General features: G+C 39.7%; 1 protein-coding gene across 2 annotated transcripts; it reads right to left on the bottom strand.

Moving 5' to 3' along the window:
- Nucleotides 1-1,632: 1,632 nt before the first annotated feature.
- Nucleotides 1,633-13,952, bottom strand: pld5 (phospholipase D family member 5). 2 transcript variants are annotated; one of them, XM_067499638.1, is made up of 10 exons: nucleotides 13,612-13,952; nucleotides 7,516-7,652; nucleotides 7,219-7,402; nucleotides 6,883-6,991; nucleotides 6,420-6,547; nucleotides 5,076-5,273; nucleotides 4,352-4,503; nucleotides 3,952-4,117; nucleotides 3,735-3,825; nucleotides 1,633-3,319 (listed from the first exon to the last, which is right to left on the bottom strand). In XM_067499638.1, the coding sequence occupies exons 1-10, from the start codon at nucleotides 13,768-13,770 to the stop codon at nucleotides 3,159-3,161; spliced, it is 1,485 nt and encodes a 494-aa protein (XP_067355739.1). In that variant the 5' UTR covers nucleotides 13,771-13,952; the 3' UTR covers nucleotides 1,633-3,158. The 2 variants fall into 2 exon arrangements, with proteins under 2 accessions (XP_067355739.1, XP_067355740.1); XM_067499639.1 differs by lacking the exon at nucleotides 13,612-13,952 and adding an exon at nucleotides 9,487-9,869.
- Between the last annotated feature and the right edge of the window lie 2,884 nt (nucleotides 13,953-16,836).

The raw sequence follows: 16,836 nt of genomic DNA on the forward strand, positions 1-16,836 counted from the left end.
CTGCTGCAAAGGCATCTGCCGTCAGTCCCCTCCAACCCCTCCCCCTCTTCCCCGGCTCCCAGCCTAGCTTCTCTGCTCGTCCCAGAGTTGACTTAGCAATGATCTTAGAGTTACTTTTTTTTAAGCGAAGTGGGCCAAATGTACACGTTATTATGGCAATTAATCATTTTCTAGACAATCAAATGAAAATTCCCCTCTATTTGGATTCAAAGTTTACAGCCACTGCAGAAGAAGTGCTAATGGAGCCATGTGAAATATCTTTTCCTAATCTGTTACCATGACGATGGCTCCCCCACCCCTGCCCATCAGCTGCAGCCTCTCAGCCAACAACAAAAGCAGCACTTCACTGTAGCCACTTAGTTGAAGATGACATTCAGTTGTTCAAGAAACTATTGAAGCGTCCCAACAAAAAAAGATGCATGACCCTGTGCCTCCACAACCTCACGCACATTTCTGAAGGATTTATGATTTATATGAAATAAAACTACTACTATAAATTCAACTACATTCCCACTTCAAAGCAGTTTCTTTTAATCTAATTAAGTAGCTGACATTTCCTGCAACATAATAATGCAAACTAATATAAACTAATAAGTCTCCCTCTGAATAAATCTCCTGCTCATGCCAAAGGTGGTGTTCTGTGATGATGCTACAACACCACCTTGTGTTAAAGAGTGGAAATTAAATAGAGAAAATGAAATAAATCTTTGTACTATAATAAGTGAAAACAAATCACATGACTTGGAAAAATAATAACTAATAAATTATGTTTCTCCTTAGTCAACAGCAAACAAAGCACTTGTGAGTATAGAGCAAATTAGTAAGGTGCTATTTTATGGTACAATACCTATGTTCACTACATTTAACTACATGTACCTTAATGAAATAAGCCATCCTGAACTTTTTAGAATATGAATAAAAAATAAATATATAATTATTTTATAAAATATGATGTTGTTCTGCATTAAACTATCAAACTGTGGAAAACATCTATCTATCTATCTATCTATCTATCTATCTATCTATCTATCTATCTATCTATCTATCTATCTACATACACTATATTGCCAAAAGTATTCGCTCACCTGCCTTTAGACCCATATGAACTTTAGTGACATCCCATTCTTAATCCATAGGGTTTAATATGACGTCGGCCCACCCTTTGCAGCTATAACGGCTTCAACTCTTCTATGAAGGCTTTCCACGAGGTTTAGGAGTGTGTTTATGAAATACATAATACACAGTACTCGCAGTCTTTGCTCTAATTCATCCTAAAGGTTTCTATCAGGTTGAGGTCCGGACTCTGTGCAGGCCAGTCAACTTCTTCCACACCAAACTCACTCATCCATGTCTTTATGGACCTTGCTTTGTGCACCTGAATTCATTTATTTGGATGGGTGAGCGAATACTTTTGGCAATATAGTCTATCTATCTATCTATCTATCTATCTATCTATCTATCTATCTATCTATCTATCTATCTATCTATCTATCTATCTATCTATCTATCTATCTATCTATCTATCTATATATATATATATATATATATATACACACATATAAGCAGGAACACAATGAAGAGGAGGAAAAACACACAAAAGTCTACTCTTATCTGCTGAGCCACGTACCTGACCTTGTTTTGTGGGAATAGTGTAAAAATATTTGTTATATGCTTCACAACGTAGTGATACTGAAATCAACACAATATGGAAAAAAGGTTATTAGCTAAATCCTCCAAATACTGTGCAGATATAGAAATAGATAGAAAATGTAACTTGCTTTGGTGAGTTTGATGGGAGATTTATTTTATGAATTTCCCATATATAGATTAAATATTGTTTGTCATAGTATACGGTTTGTAGTAGAATATTGCCTCCAATATTCATGCAGCAGTACATGCTCACATAACAGTCAACAACTGATAAAGTAGTTAGATATTACTACTGTAACTGTAACCCTGTAACTATAACCCAGTCATACCATTAAAGTTTTTCCCAACTGCACTGTTACATTTCTAAAATCCGCCTTAAAATTGGCAAAACAGTAAGTGCCTTTGTCAAAACAATTTATACAAACAGCACAATTAAATACATTATAAATCTGAACTAAGTATTCAAATCCGTGAATAAGTCTCATCATCATTTACAACCAAATAATCAAAATGTGTAAGTCATTTCAACCTAACTTAATGTATGGTAAGTATTTCTTGATGTAAACTATGTCTTTTAGTAAAGGCTAAGATTTTGATGACCATAGAGAAATGCAAACGACTGCACTTTTTCTCTATGCCATCTATAAATTTAAGCAGTAAAAAGTTTCCCATCACTGTTTGTGGGAGACGCCAAAGATTTTACAGGAATCACATCTACACTTTTACTGTTTTTACTGTGACTGAGCTACAGAGAAAAGAGTTTCACAGCACTGCATAGCACAAAGGAGACAGCAGTTAGTGCTGTTCCTTTCCTTGATCTTTCCTTGCCAGAAATTGTACCACAAAGCTGTGCTCTGCCTACATACAACATGCCTGCCAACTGAAGGGTTACTGAGCTGCACCTCTGAGCTATTTTAGAGAAATGGCGTGTTGACCACTGGTTGATCAAAATCTTTGCACATTTCCAATCTTTCGTGAAAATTTAGATCGACCTGAGAGAAATTCATCAATTTTGGATGTATTTGCAAAAAATGCCTATGTTTTGGAGAATCAGTATGATGCATTTTGGTCAACCTGACATGAGCAACTGGAAATGCAGGAAAAAACAGCTCATTGTACATAAGTGTTTGCATTGCAATTTGAATGAGAAATTACTTAAGCAGTGTGCACGAGTGAGTTAGATGATGTAGAGGTTGAACAAGTATAGAATTTCATTTCTGATCTGAGAATTGTTCTAAAACGACTGAGAAAAACAACAATTCACCGTTGCCTTCATTGAAAGTAAGTTGACCTATTAAAAAAAACACAAAATCAAAGTCAAGTCGAACACAATCAATTCTACATTCCTATATATGGTTACATGTTTTCTCTACTTCTAGTATTCAGGCTTATGAGGCATTAGGCTATAGAAAGACATTCTGTGCTTATAAATATAAAGGGCTGTTCCATCTGGTTCCCTTCGTGTCCTCTTGCATTTCTGATTGTTGCACATTTCTTTATTGGCTTGCTTATAGGCTCTTAGCGTAACGTGACCCCCAGTCTCTTTCAAAAGCCGCCTTTAGATGCTCCAGGATTGTCACACCCCTGTCTTTGAGACTGGTTTTCATCCTGATGACCAACCCAACTCCTGCATTAATTGCAAAGTCACTGCCAACCCAGTCATGGTTACCTGTGGACAAAGAAAAACCTTAGGTAATATGGTAGTTACTGTACATGAAGACAAATCTTTTTTTCTCCTGGTTTGTAAATGCACTTCTTGTTTGGCTCTTGTTTGTCTATATGTACATGAGCAAATGTATTAAAGGAATATTTTAGTATATATATTATAATATAACATATTAGTTTACTTCAGGTTTTAGGAAAGCCATCGTTGCTCCACTCAACAGTCAAATCATCTGGAGGCTCGCTGACTTGCATGTTATATCTGCTTTAGCTTTTGTAGAAGCAAAATGCAACACGACATTATAACTAGTGAGATGTTTTTTTCTTTGCCATTAGACAGAGCTAAGCTGGTTGATGTCCCCTGCCTGTCCCCTGGCTATAGTGTAATAAATATGGTGTACATTTTCTAATTCGTTTCCTACCGATGTAGACAGCGCTGTCGGTCACCATGTACTTGTTGTGGTTGAGCCCATGTTGAATATCATCCTGCTGCGCCCTGTGACTAAAAAATCTCTGCAAAAAACGGAAAAATCAATATATAATCAACCCATATTCTAATAACACTAAGTCAATAGTTTCCTAATGAATGAAAAAGAATGTGCAGACATTCACTGCTCCAGCTTTTGTTCGTTCACATACCACCTCGAGAGAACAGTTGTGCAGCTGCATGCAGAGCGACTTGAGGGAGGTGACAAAGTTAAAGGTGAGAGGGTGAGTCTTTTTCCAGAAACTTATCAGCAGACGAACTCTTACTCCCCTCAGGACCACGGCCTCCCTGATAGCTTCATCGATGAATGACCAATACCTATTGATACTTTCAATGTTAGGAAGCAATAATTTCCAATTCAAAAGGCACTGATCACATACACAGTGTTTGTCAAATTGGAGTCAAGGTATCAGAGATGATCAATAAAAAGCAGTATATAATAGATTTTGTTGCGCTCTGGAGTGGACACATACATGATGTGCACATGACCTGATCTCATACATGTTGTCACAAAAAGCATGTTTAGATGTCAGAGCTCTGAAGGATCTCTACCTTGTGATTAAGGTTCCTCTAAAACTCCTGTTCACCAGCGGCAGGTAGTCTGTCACAGAAATGAAGATGAACGTCTTTGCGCTCTGGATGACTTGATAAATGGCGTCTGTATCTCTGGTGCGATCTTTGGAACAAAAGAGTTCGGGGGAGGTCTGGAGAAAGGATAAATCACACAGGCAAGTTAGCATGCTCGGTTCTTAATATTCAGTTCCACAAACAAAAGTTGACAACAGCATTTATTTGATTACATTACATATTTGATTACATACAACAACGATCTCCACTTCCACAACCATGTGATGAAGCAGGTTGCCGGCCGCCTGCGACAGCCATTAGTTGCTATGGCTGATAAATGGCCTGAATACAACTGATAAGCACTATGTCGCTTAGAGGGTAACAAGGTTCATTAACGTCAAACTAGGCTGAGGTACTGCAATATTAAGAGTCCAGATGCTCCTCAGCATGATATTAACATGATTAATCACCCCCTGTGTGTGTCAGCTATTAGTTGGTAATAAAACTTTCATAAAGATGGTCATCACCTAACTCAGAGGCAGGAAATTGGTGCCTCAGGAGAAATCTAAACCAGTCATAGAGGTTATTACATGCTCATAGCCTCTACTGCAGCATTTCCCATTGCTTGGTTTATGGTACTTTATTTCTGGCTAACTTAGTATGTGGTAACATGCAATAATAATTGTTCAATAACTAAGGTGTTCCTCACAGACACATAGGCAGAGGCCTTGGTAGCATTGAGTTGCAACTCCAGGGCATCATGCTTCCCGTAGAGGGCTGTAACTCTCTTTGACCAGATGGAGGGGATGTAGTCCCTCTCATGGAGCTGCCAGTAAAATGAAAAGACTCTGTGGAGGTCCAGAGCCAGACAGCTGCAGTTATACACTGCCACCCCCAGCTCTTTCCTCTGTGGGGAGTCAGACAAGAGCACACAGGAAATGGTGACACAGCAGAAAAGTTGCACTGTGAATGTCAGATGACTTCTGGATAGACATGCTTTGCACATGCGAGAAAGGAAGGAGAGTTAGACAAACAAATAAAACAAGGTTCACCATTGAATACTCACAATCAATCAGTCCGTACAGAAAAATGTCAAGAGGAACTAAAAGGCCACAGTGTGAAGCTCTGTGAGGCTGTAGTAAACTAAATGACAACATCAGCATGCTAACATGCTGCTTTTAGACATATCTAAGTATGGGTTTTATATCAAATTACCTCTAACACAACAGCCGAGGATGTTAGGAATATTGTTTAGTCATTAGAAAAAGGGTTTTACAAATAAGCACTGGCATAGCCCATAGCTAAAATGAATATATGCAGAGTGAATTCAGCATAATTCAAAAGGTAAGAACAGATAATTGTTCTAAATATAATCTTTGCTGGTCATTATCTACACAGAAATTAGTTTTGTGTTTATTCTGTTTTGATGCATGACCCAGAAAGAAGCGCACAGAGGTTTCAGTCCGTTGTCTTCTCATACAGGCTGAATTAATGCACATTCTGCTTTGCCCCCTCCTGTATCTATCATTATCTCTCTCTCTGTCCATACACCAGGCACATTCATATTCTAGATGGGTCCATTCCTTCTTTCTTAAGGCTCTTTAGTTAATTACACTCAACAGCACTTCTACTTCTAGTTCTGGCTTCAGCAAATGTTGAACCATGCAAAGTGACCGTAGAGCACATGTTACAATGCACTAATGCTCTCTGGTTATTACTTTATTATGAAATACTTATTAAAGTCGAACTGAAGTATTACTTGTTTGTTCGCCTGCCTCAGAGAGAAACCTTAAATCATTCCTGACTCCTGAACAGAGTGAGTGGAATAAAGGTGCAGGTGTAAACTGGAACCCATCTAGTCCAGTTTTTATTCTTGGGGGGGCCAGGCCTTTACATTTAGTCATTTGGCAAACGCTTTAATCTAAAGTAACTTAAAAGTGGGTGTATTCAAAGAACTGTGCCCCTGACCACAATTAACTGCAGTTTTCACAGCACGTTTCTCCCAGCAGCTTGTTTTACTTTGCACATTCATATTGTAGTGGCGAGCTGTTACCTTGGAGAGCGACCTCCAGTCCATGTCGGCACTCCCAATGTAAAAGTGCTTCTGATCCACCGTCCAGAATGAGGAACGAAGTCCTCCCCTCGTTAAAGCTGTCATGTTGACGAAATGGACCTCTGCATCTAGACAACATGAGAGTGGTGTTTAGCACAAAACTTTTAAATAAATAAAGCGGAGAGTATGGTGGAAATGGGCCAGTTGGCCTCAGACTGTGTGACTGACGTGTGGGCAAAGCAAGCAGGCGGCCTGAGAGGCAAAGGCTTTGACAGTAAATCCGTCAGGGACCTTTGCACAATCATGGTTTTTTAAAATCTTGCCTGTGTTCGGGGCAGGCTGGATGAGGCGGGTTGGTTCGTGTGCAAGGTGAACGTATTAAGAAACATAACTTTTCATTGCGGTTTGCTACAGTGGCCTAACAATTAGTTTTAATGAAATATAAACAAGGACAGCTACTCACTGTGTGCTGCCAGCATCTTCAGTTCAGCAGAGTTAGTCAGACTGCTGGCAATCATAAGTTTAACCCCACGAGATTTCAGGCTGAGCAGCCTCTGGAACAAAAGCTGACCCTGAGGAAGAAAGACAAGTTCTGTATTACTGTAGTGTTGTCAGATGTCTTTTAAAAGGTTAATGCCTACAGTATGTATTAGCAGGAGTAACCTCATTAAGAGTCTACATACAGATTTACTGGAAAATAATTGCATTTCTTCTTACAGAACACCTGGGAAATGCAGCCGGTTCGTGTTCTGTAGGGAAGTTGGGGGATGTGTTAGGACTGTCTGCCATGACTTTGTACCTGTTTGGCAGCACTTGGCGTTGTTTTCAAGTCCCAGGAGTTTAAGTCCCAGACAGGTGACACCACCTCAACCGTTTGCTTTGCCTGGTCCAACAGTGTGTGAAAGCCAACAGAGAGAGGGAGGTGGGCTCTGCCATCCACGGAGAGAGAGAGGTCGTCGGGAATGTTTTCCAAAAGTACGATGCTGAAAGTAACACATCCTACTTCAGTTTCTGGAGCCTTCAGTGCCTTCAATGGATAATAATTCATTAGCAACACACAGACTTGTTATTTTTATTCTCTTTCAGAACATCTTACTGGCAGTCGTTGCTGCAGTTTTCCTCTGAGATTCCATCCTCACTGTCCCCCCAGATGTACACAGATGAAAAGATCAGCGCCACCAGCACAGCAAAGCAGCAGCAGAGGGCAAAGTTGGCAATGCACTTGTGCTGGGTCTGAAAGATGAGTGATAGGGACAAATGTCAAACCTATAATTTTTTATTTAGGAGAAGAGCTCGAGTTTTTCCTTTTGATATACAACTTGCAGTCAAGACAGTAAAATGATAGTTTTGAAGCATGTACAAAAGGGCAATTATCAGCCACTACATGCTCATTATCACTGATTAGATGTCAGGAGTCATGATCAATACAACAACTTTCTGTCTTCATTTGAAGACTGTGCTGCTAAAGAATTGCTCAGGAGTAGCCCCCTACCACAGAGCAGAGGGCATGTGAAGGGGAACCCTCTCTAGCTCCAGAGGGCAAATGAATACAAACTGTGAGAAAGATTGGAAAGCTCAGGTTTATGCTTTTCTGTGTATTGCCTGCATTGTTGCCCAAGCAAGCCCCCAGGTGAGCGGGATTTTATGACCTCTGTGCCAGGATGGATACACCAAGTATCGTCTTTATGACAAGCAATATTAAAGGCTATATTTATACTATATATTGGATAAATAAGAATGGAGTGAAAGTATGGTCACAGATTACAATGCAGCAACTCTGATCCAGCCTGAGGAGTCTTGGTCTTCACCGGTTTAAAAGTGCAGTTAGGCACTTCTGTTTTGCTTACTACTACAGATTTGCACCATCTCATTCACTGCCCTGTTTGGCTTCGTCAGTTTTGTGAGCCATCAAATTACACATTCCCTTTTGTTGCGTTCAATCAATCAAATGAATTTCATTCCACTGATAAGTTTGGGAAGCGTGAGCACTATTTTTTTTGAGTTAGATATAATGTTTAGACAAAATTCTGTACTACACAAAAGAAAAACTGTATTCAGCACTTCGTCATGAAGGTTTGGGGGCTGTGGGATGTCCCCCACGCGTCTCTACAGTGTCTTTTGAGCAATAAGACTGGTGCCAGTCAGTTGCACCTCATAGTCCGCTGTTTTGGATCATTGGAGACCACTGAGCATTTTATTGCATTTAGCAGGGTCAAGGACCAACCTTGACCTGTGGATGTGTACATGGCTGTGAGGAAATAAATTCTCAACAATCCTGACATAGTAAAAGAGGCCAGTCAGCAGTGCATGAACTACTGATGTAGCAAGATACAATATTTCCTCCCTAAATGACTACCGCTAAAATTATTCAGTTATAGTTTTTCGTCATTTTATAGATTAAGAGTTAATTAACTAAAATCAATTGGCAACAATTACTTATTGCTCAAAGAAATTACAAAGCAGTCATTCTAAAACATTAACTGGCTGAAATGTGAACATTTCACAAGCAAAATGGCAAACAGAACCTGGCCCCATGGGTTTCTAATTTGTAAAAAAAGAAAATTAATTTTTTCATTATCTTTAATTATGTTTTTATAAATCAAAAGTGTTACGTTTTGAGCTGCTGTTTGGACAAAACAAGTAATTTAAAGATGCTCTTGGACTCTGGAAAATGTTAACAGTTGCTTTAGTGTAATGTGTAATAATGGAGTAAATATAGTACAAAAATGTCTATTTTCATCTTCTCAAATACAACAGCTTTAGTTTGTTTTATATAACATTTTGCAGACATTTTGTAGAAAACAAAACCTAAAAAAAAACAACAACTAGGCAATATATTATAATTAATACTGTAGATTACAAAAGCAATTGCTGGGGTTGCACCCCAGCAGGTCACACACTGGAAAACTGAATAACACACTTGTTCAATTAATTGAAATCTTCATCCAATTTAATCCATCACGGTAAAGAAAGCGGGCGAGAAAAGCCTATAGGAAAAATCCCAGCAAAAGACAAAGTGAGAAAAATATCAATATTAAATACATGCAGAGTAAAGTGTACATGTCACCTTCAAGGGCTCCTGTGTTGTTGGTCCTGCCATGAGAGCAGCACTCCTTCAAACTTCTCTGACAGGCGGGAAGCAGCAGCTTAGTCACACATCTTTATGGTCTGTCTGTCTCAGCCCCCCCCCTCACTAACCAGCAAGCCTGCTTGATGTCTTCACTCCCTGACACTCTTCATCTGGCTGGTTCCTCACTGCCCTGCATGAAATGTTTTAACCTCAGCTCCTGGTTTGTCCCGTTTCCTGACATGGTTCACCAGCCTCGAATGGTATATATTTGTGTGTGTTTTGTGTGTGCGCTCTATGTGTGCTGCTCACTCTTTGCTTCTCAGTGAAGGCAGTGGGAAAGATAGAGAAAAGCAACCCCTCCCATTCAAATGGCCAATACAGAGCTGTAGCTCCGAACCCCAGCAACTCCCCCCTCCTGCTTACTCCCTCCCTCCTCCTTCTGTACTGTCTGTATCTTGCTCTTTTATCTGCCTCTCTTGGTGTTGGCTTGGAGGGAGTGATGCTGAAACATGCCATTGGTGATCCGGTGTGTGACAGCTGCAGCAAAACTATGTAAATTGTTCTGAACTCATTAGGTCGGACTTCTACACACACACGCACGCACACACACACACACGCACATACAGCAGTGCACACCGTTCTGCTCAGAGTAGACAAAAGAATTAAAAAGAGCCCTATAGATCCCATTAATCACTTCAATGGGTGATCTAACTGAAAGTCACCAATACTGTATTGCTGTATTGTATTTAAATCATTGTAATAAATGTGTCTTTCAGTAATGCACCCATTCAGGGAACTCATTCATGTTTCATTTCTGATGTATTTGGCTTCAAGCTTAAAGCTCTGTCTCTTTCTATTGCACGGAATCACATTAAAAGGCCTTGGTGGGGAAAAATGAAATATGCAAACATTTTCTCCAATATAGCATCACCTAATAGCAGCAAGCGACATATGCTGCAGACTGCAGGCAAGCTGCTGCCGTGTTTATGAGTCCAGCACTTTATAGTGTAAAGGAAGGACAAAATGGGGCATGAGAGAGAAATTAGAGGATACGGTGGATGAGAGGGTGTGGCTTCAATCACAGGGACAGGAATTAGTGATAAACTAAATTAATGCAATGGACTTAAATCTGCTATACGGGCTTGTAAGAAAGTTTAAAAACACGATTTTTAGCTTTGCCAGTGACGCATTGGTCTGTTGCAAATGTTAGCATGCCAGCGTAATTGTGAGCATGTCAATATGTAAAACTGTGATGTCAAACATGATAAATATTACACCATGTCAGCGTTGTCATTGTGACTACATTGCCCTGTTGCTGTAGCATCAGCATTTAATGATATTTGCGGCCCCCCTGCTCAGCCTTGCAGAGCAACATGCATAGCTCCAGACTTTTATTACATGTAAAAATACACTGTACAAAATTCTAAATGAGAGTATCACATTTCAATATATATTTTGTCTATGGTAATTCCCACAGAGGTTGCTGAAAGTGTGAGTTTTAATTATTTACAAAAACCTGATGAGCAATCTGTGGGACTTAGTGAAACCTGCTGTTTCTGACTGGGGCAGATGCCCTCTGCATGTCACCCTGTCTGTTAGAGAGAAAAAAAGGGGGGGGCCAGAGGGGACATAAATGTTTGAGTCACTTCCCAAGAGAGGTGATTTTTCCTAAAGCTGCACATATGGGCTCCAACAAGAAAACCTTTCGATAGGAGGAGAAAAGAAATGCCACGCAATATTAGATTTTCAGTGTTTCCTTAAACATCATGACCAGACTTTAGCTGAGACAGATCCACAGGGCAACTTTTAGCTCAGCAACACCATGATGAGATCCATTACCTCATGGTAATGGGCAGTGGTGATCATGCCACGAAAGTGTTAACATGAACAATTTACCAACTGCACAGTCACCGCAGTGATGCATCTTTGAATACTAATGTGTACGACTTCCTGTCCCTTCAATTCTTTTATATTGAACAGCTGCAGGGTTTTATTTTCTGATCCGTACACTTTGCAAGGGGCATTGCAGGAGAGCAGTTCAGAGGTCACAGAAGCCTCTACATCCCTGCTCCTTTTTGCCTCTATACTTCTTCAATAATAAGTAGTCCTCATCTTTTAAGGGGCACACTGCAAGGCACATTCAGAATTTATTTAGCTAATAATTAAAAACAACTGGTCTACACCGAATAAAAGTTTGAATGCACAGTATTGTATTGTTTGTGTGTGTATTACAAAAGTGCGGGGAAGAGAGAGACTGAGAACGTATTTTTACTTTATTCACACATCCATTATCTAAAGTGTTTATCTTGTTAAGGCTCCTGGGGGACTGGTGCTGATCCCAGCTGTCACTCTGCTGATATTTAAATTTCAATATACTTGAGGAGCAGGAAACATATTGTTTCAGCTGCATTCCACTGATAATATCTCATAGTTGAACTATAGCTACTCATTGAAATGCTCTTGAAACAACCAAACCATAACATTCCAATTTAGCCTTATTTTACCATGCTGAGATGTTTCTCACCTGTAAAGTATCCTTACTGCCCCACGTTTGTAATCGTTAATCAATAATTATGACATTTAGATAATCAAATACACTGAATTATGCAGATCTCCTCCCTTAGCTGCTGAGAGTCAAATTAGATGTTTCACCTTCATGCCAAAAACGTGAAAGCCGGTTTCCACACGTGTGAATGTGTTTTTGTTTTTTATGTTGCCATAGACGTCATAGATTGCGTGAAATGTGCTGACTGAAGGCTGACTAGGTGCAAAACCATAGGAGACACCTGGGCCACATGCCAAAGGGACTGTGGATCTGGTGCAGATAGAAAAAAACCAGCAGTGAAAAATGACCCGTCTCATTTAGAGACAACCTAACAGGGCCCAACTGTGAGCAGAACACTCCAGACACCCAGTTCACCCCCTAGTAATGACCTCCATCATTGGGGGTCATTGCACAAGGGGTCACTGAATGTTTTGATGAGTATGAAAATGATGTGAATAATGTGCTATGGCCTGCAGTTACCAATTCTCAATTCAATTAAACACCTATGGGAGATTTTGGACTAATGTGTTAGACAGTGCTCCCCATCATCATCATAACAACACTAAATGAGAGAATAATGTTCCCTCCCTCCAGTGGTGATCCAGAGACTTGTAGGATCAATGCTGAGATGCACTGCCAACTGACTGCAATGGCAAAGTCACACAGACTCAATATCTCCCCTGATTAAATGTAAAATATTGAAAATTCAAATAAACCTGCTATTAATTATTGAGCAAAGTTTAAGAAGAACGAATAATCAGTCGCTAACACTCACTGATCTTCTGCCCTCCTCTCTCAGATCAAAGCAGTTTGGTTGGTGCGATGAAAGTATCTATGTTTAATACCCAGTCTTATCTACAATCTACTAGGTACAATACATAGACAGCAATAAAAAAATGATATGACAAAGCGTTTAATCATTTCAGAACTTTATGCAGGCTTAGAAATGCTGTGCACCACATTGGTGTAGATCTTTTTGGCAGGCATGTGAGAAATTCAAGGATTCATAGATAATATTTTTTATCAGCTGAATGGTGGATAATTTACTACACAGATATCTGTAACTAAAATAATTTCATATTTAGAAGATCGACACTAAAAATACCTAAACAAAAAATCTAAATTCTGATCACTGAAATAGCAGTTTTCTTGCTTCTTTTCTTTTTTACTCATTGTGTGTATGTGTGTGTATGTGTGTGTACTGGGTGTGTAGCAGCAGAGACAAAAGTGGTGATCAATTCTCATTGGAGGTAACAGAGCAGAGTTGCACACATATTGAGCAGCAGTTCTTCAGCGCCCAGGCTGATGCACCACAGGCGTACAGTACAAGACATATGGGTTTCCAGTGGATGAAACTAAAGCCCCTCTTGGGCCCCCAGCCTGCCATGCCATTGAAAAGAGTTCTACTCAAAGTCAAAATAATTCCGGATAAATGTTTACCCAGAATAGTTAATGTTAGATCATTTAAGTGAGCAGAGGACTCTTTTTAACTTTCAACCTCACCATTTCACAGCTGAGAACACAGACATTTCGCTAAATCATGGCATGATGTTTGAGATAATTGACAGTTTGCTCACCTGCTCTGGGTCGACTCTCTGTCGGAGGAAGATGGATGCAGAGTAGTCATGCTGTTGGACAGCACTGTAGCTGCCAGTTCTCATTTGGGACACACAGGGAAGGAGTGCTGGGGGAGCCTCGTCTTGCCCCCTCGACCTTTGATCATCTGACAGTTCCATTGATAACCTGTGTGTCCCTGTCTGCTAGAGCACACACACAGATGGATGTACACACAGAGACTTTGCACATATAGATGCTGTCAGCCCTGTCTTTCCTCTTTTCTATTTATCATTCAGTAGCTGAGTCAGTCACTATTGGTCTCTCTGCCATGTGAGCTACAGCATGCACCCTGCCATTTGGCGGTCGGAGCGCCAGTGTGTCCTCACAAACTTCTTAGGAAGACTGTTTGTGTGTGTGTCTGTGTGTGTATACTCTGCCAGGCAGGATGGGAGGTGCATGCAGTGGACTTCTGGGTGTGATGGAGGTGCAAGGGGAAGTGCTGCACTGGTCAAGAGTGAAAAAAGCAGAAAATGAAGGAGACTAATCTGATTGGGAAAAGTGTGAGGAGACTGTTAGACATGAAGACACGTACACACTCTGACACACACACAACTGTGTGAATCTAATTTCTTCCATTTGCACCTCACATACAGTGAACACTGATATGCAGAGAGAAAGCCTTCTGAGATACACTAGCTTCGCCTTAGGAAGCCTTTCTCACAGGTCGAGAAAGGCTCCATATGCCCACTGTGAAAAGAGCACACACAAGGTGAATGGAGAGTTTTGGAGCCTGCAAATTTTAAATTATGAATACCATAAGGTGCATGTGTAACAAGTGACTTCAAATTATTTTAATTCAAAACACACACATCTTTGACCACAGTGTCAATACAAGCAGACCTGCTGTAAGTGGACTGCAGGATGAGTTAATTCAGTCTTTGTGCAGCAATTTAAAATAAGACAGCTGCCATTTAAGTAGCAAATTTGCATTCTGGGAAAATATCATCATACACAGGGTCATGAAAGTTTCTGAATCCTTTAGACTTGATACACAAACATGATCTAAAATGTGATCAGATTTTTACACAGGTTGTAAAAACCTTTGGACTTAATTTTAAAGGGAAATTAAAGTTGAAATTAGGTGCGAGTCCTTAGAGGCCATGGTCGTATCTAAAGAATATTGCCAGGAGGAAACAGGAATTGAATCATTAACCATGTGGATCACATACAGCTGCTCTACCTTCTGAGCTAAACCTATAAAAGTGCTGTGGAAGTAGAAATAGGCTAAAATCCGTCCAACATGGGAGGTTGATTAAAATTTACTGGAAATGTTTAAGGAACTTTTCTGGATTTTCTGAATTATTGAAATGAATAAGTTTCCTCCAAAAACAAATTAAGATGCAGTTTTTGTTTATCATTTTTTTATTTGATGCCATTCGGTTTTAAGGCTTAAGTAGATTCTGACATCACAAAATTAGAAACCTTGAGAAACAGCAAGCCTGGCTCTGTCCAGATTTAAATATCTCTTCTTATCAGCATCTTAGGTCTCTGTTGTAAAGTCACAACTTGTCATTTTTAAATTCACTTTTCTTCTGGAATAAACAAGAAATAATAGGTTGAATAATAAAGTAAGAGCTGCTAGAAGGTGATGTTTCCCTTTGTTCACAGCTACCACAGAAGCTGTGGTTCCATATTTACTGTACACACATGATAGTGGTACTAATCTTATCTAACTCTGACCAACAACGCAATTAGGCACTTTAACAAAACTTGTGGCATTTAATAAACACTGTTAAACTTTTAGACCCATATGACTAGAGTTTCAGTAAAAAAAATTGACAGGTTGAAAATATCTAAGAACTCTTGGTGTGTCCCACCCTACAGTGGATGCGAATAATCAGTTTTGCTGACAAATAATATTTCGTCTATTCCTATTCTTTTCTCTCTAATGCCCAAAAACCATGATGGTCAATCAGTGCGGAGCAGAACATCTTTTTACTCCACCATTCTGCACACACAGTGTAGCCTTGTACATCGTATTCATTATGAAGTTGTATAGGTGCTAAATCATCACGGACAGATTAAATTACACTAAATAGCTTATAGGACCTATACAGTGCATTGCCTGGTAAATATTTTATATTTGTACACATTTCTAATTTGTCTACTTGAGCAAATAAACACATTTAGTAGCTGCACTGCAGGGATGTAACTGTTTTATTTATATTTAAGAAATAAAAGTAGTTTGAAAGCAGTAAAGAAGGCTATAGGGAACTGAAACGTAATAAGACTAAGTGGGAACAATTCAGCCGAACTGTCCCCACTTAGGTGAACACCTGCAGAAGCGCTGATGTGCACCAGCAGGTGCTGTGAATTTTGTGCACAAGGGAGAAAACCCTGACACAGCTTTAAGGATTAAGGAAGTAGAGCAGAATATCTGGAGACATACAATTAGTAGTTCACCGGCTCGGGCAATGTTGCCTCTAAAAGCTAATTTGTTGTGTGTACCTGCCTCTGCAAAGAGTGAGTGAGAAGTGAGACTGGGAGTGGGGACAAGTTTGTAGAGTAAGGATCTGGAAGGCTGCGGCTTTGGATAATGGAAACCCAAAGGAGTTTCTGGAGTGATGAAGAGGAAAAAGTGGAAATTTAATGGAATAATTAGCTTTTTACCAGAACAACCAGGTTTGACTTCATATTTGCTGTATGCAATTATATAACCACCACAATACTATCAACAGAAAAAATCTACATACACTTCAATTTCATACTTGGAATCATGGGCAGCTGAGATGTTCTAACAAAATTACATTAACTTTTACATTAATCTGTCAAAGTACATTGTGTGGAGCATTAGTTGCAGTTCTGTGTCTGTTCACTTGACCTTACGTTCACTCATCTTTTCTCTCTGTGTTTGCTTTGTGCTCTGACTCTTTAGCTGCTAAATATTCTGATATGTTCACCAGCTTTTGGCAAACATTAAAGTGTGTTATCTTTGGTGTTCTTGTGAAGTGTACAGTGGGGGTTTAATAGCTCCTTATATCATTTTTAATGCTAGTGCAGCTTGGCTCTGCATTCAATCTTGTGCAATCACATGAAGATGTAGTGCGTGCATGCACGTGGATGGCGTAATATCCAATACAGCCAATTATTTCACAGTTTTCCACTGATGAAAGGTAGGAAAAAGTCACATGTCCATGGCAAACGTGAAGCTTTAAGAAAGATGGCAATGCTTCATGAGTAAACAA

This window comes from Channa argus, chromosome 3 (assembly GCF_033026475.1).
Source record: "Channa argus isolate prfri chromosome 3, Channa argus male v1.0, whole genome shotgun sequence".
Classification (NCBI taxonomy): Eukaryota; Metazoa; Chordata; class Actinopteri; order Anabantiformes; family Channidae; genus Channa; species Channa argus.

Excerpts from the sequence above, each read along its gene's own strand:
- pld5 (XM_067499638.1), bottom strand. The coding sequence starts at position 13,770 with ATGGAACTGTCAGATGATCAAAGGTCGAGGGGGCAAGACGAGGCTCCC. Across the intron at positions 5,274-6,419 it reads ACTGGAGGTCGCTCTCCAAG|AGGAAAGAGCTGGGGGTGGC; the intron begins GTAACAGCTCGC and ends GACTCCCCACAG. Across the intron at positions 4,118-4,351 it reads AGAGGAACCTTAATCACAAG|GTATTGGTCATTCATCGATG; the intron begins GTAGAGATCCTT and ends AAGTATCAATAG.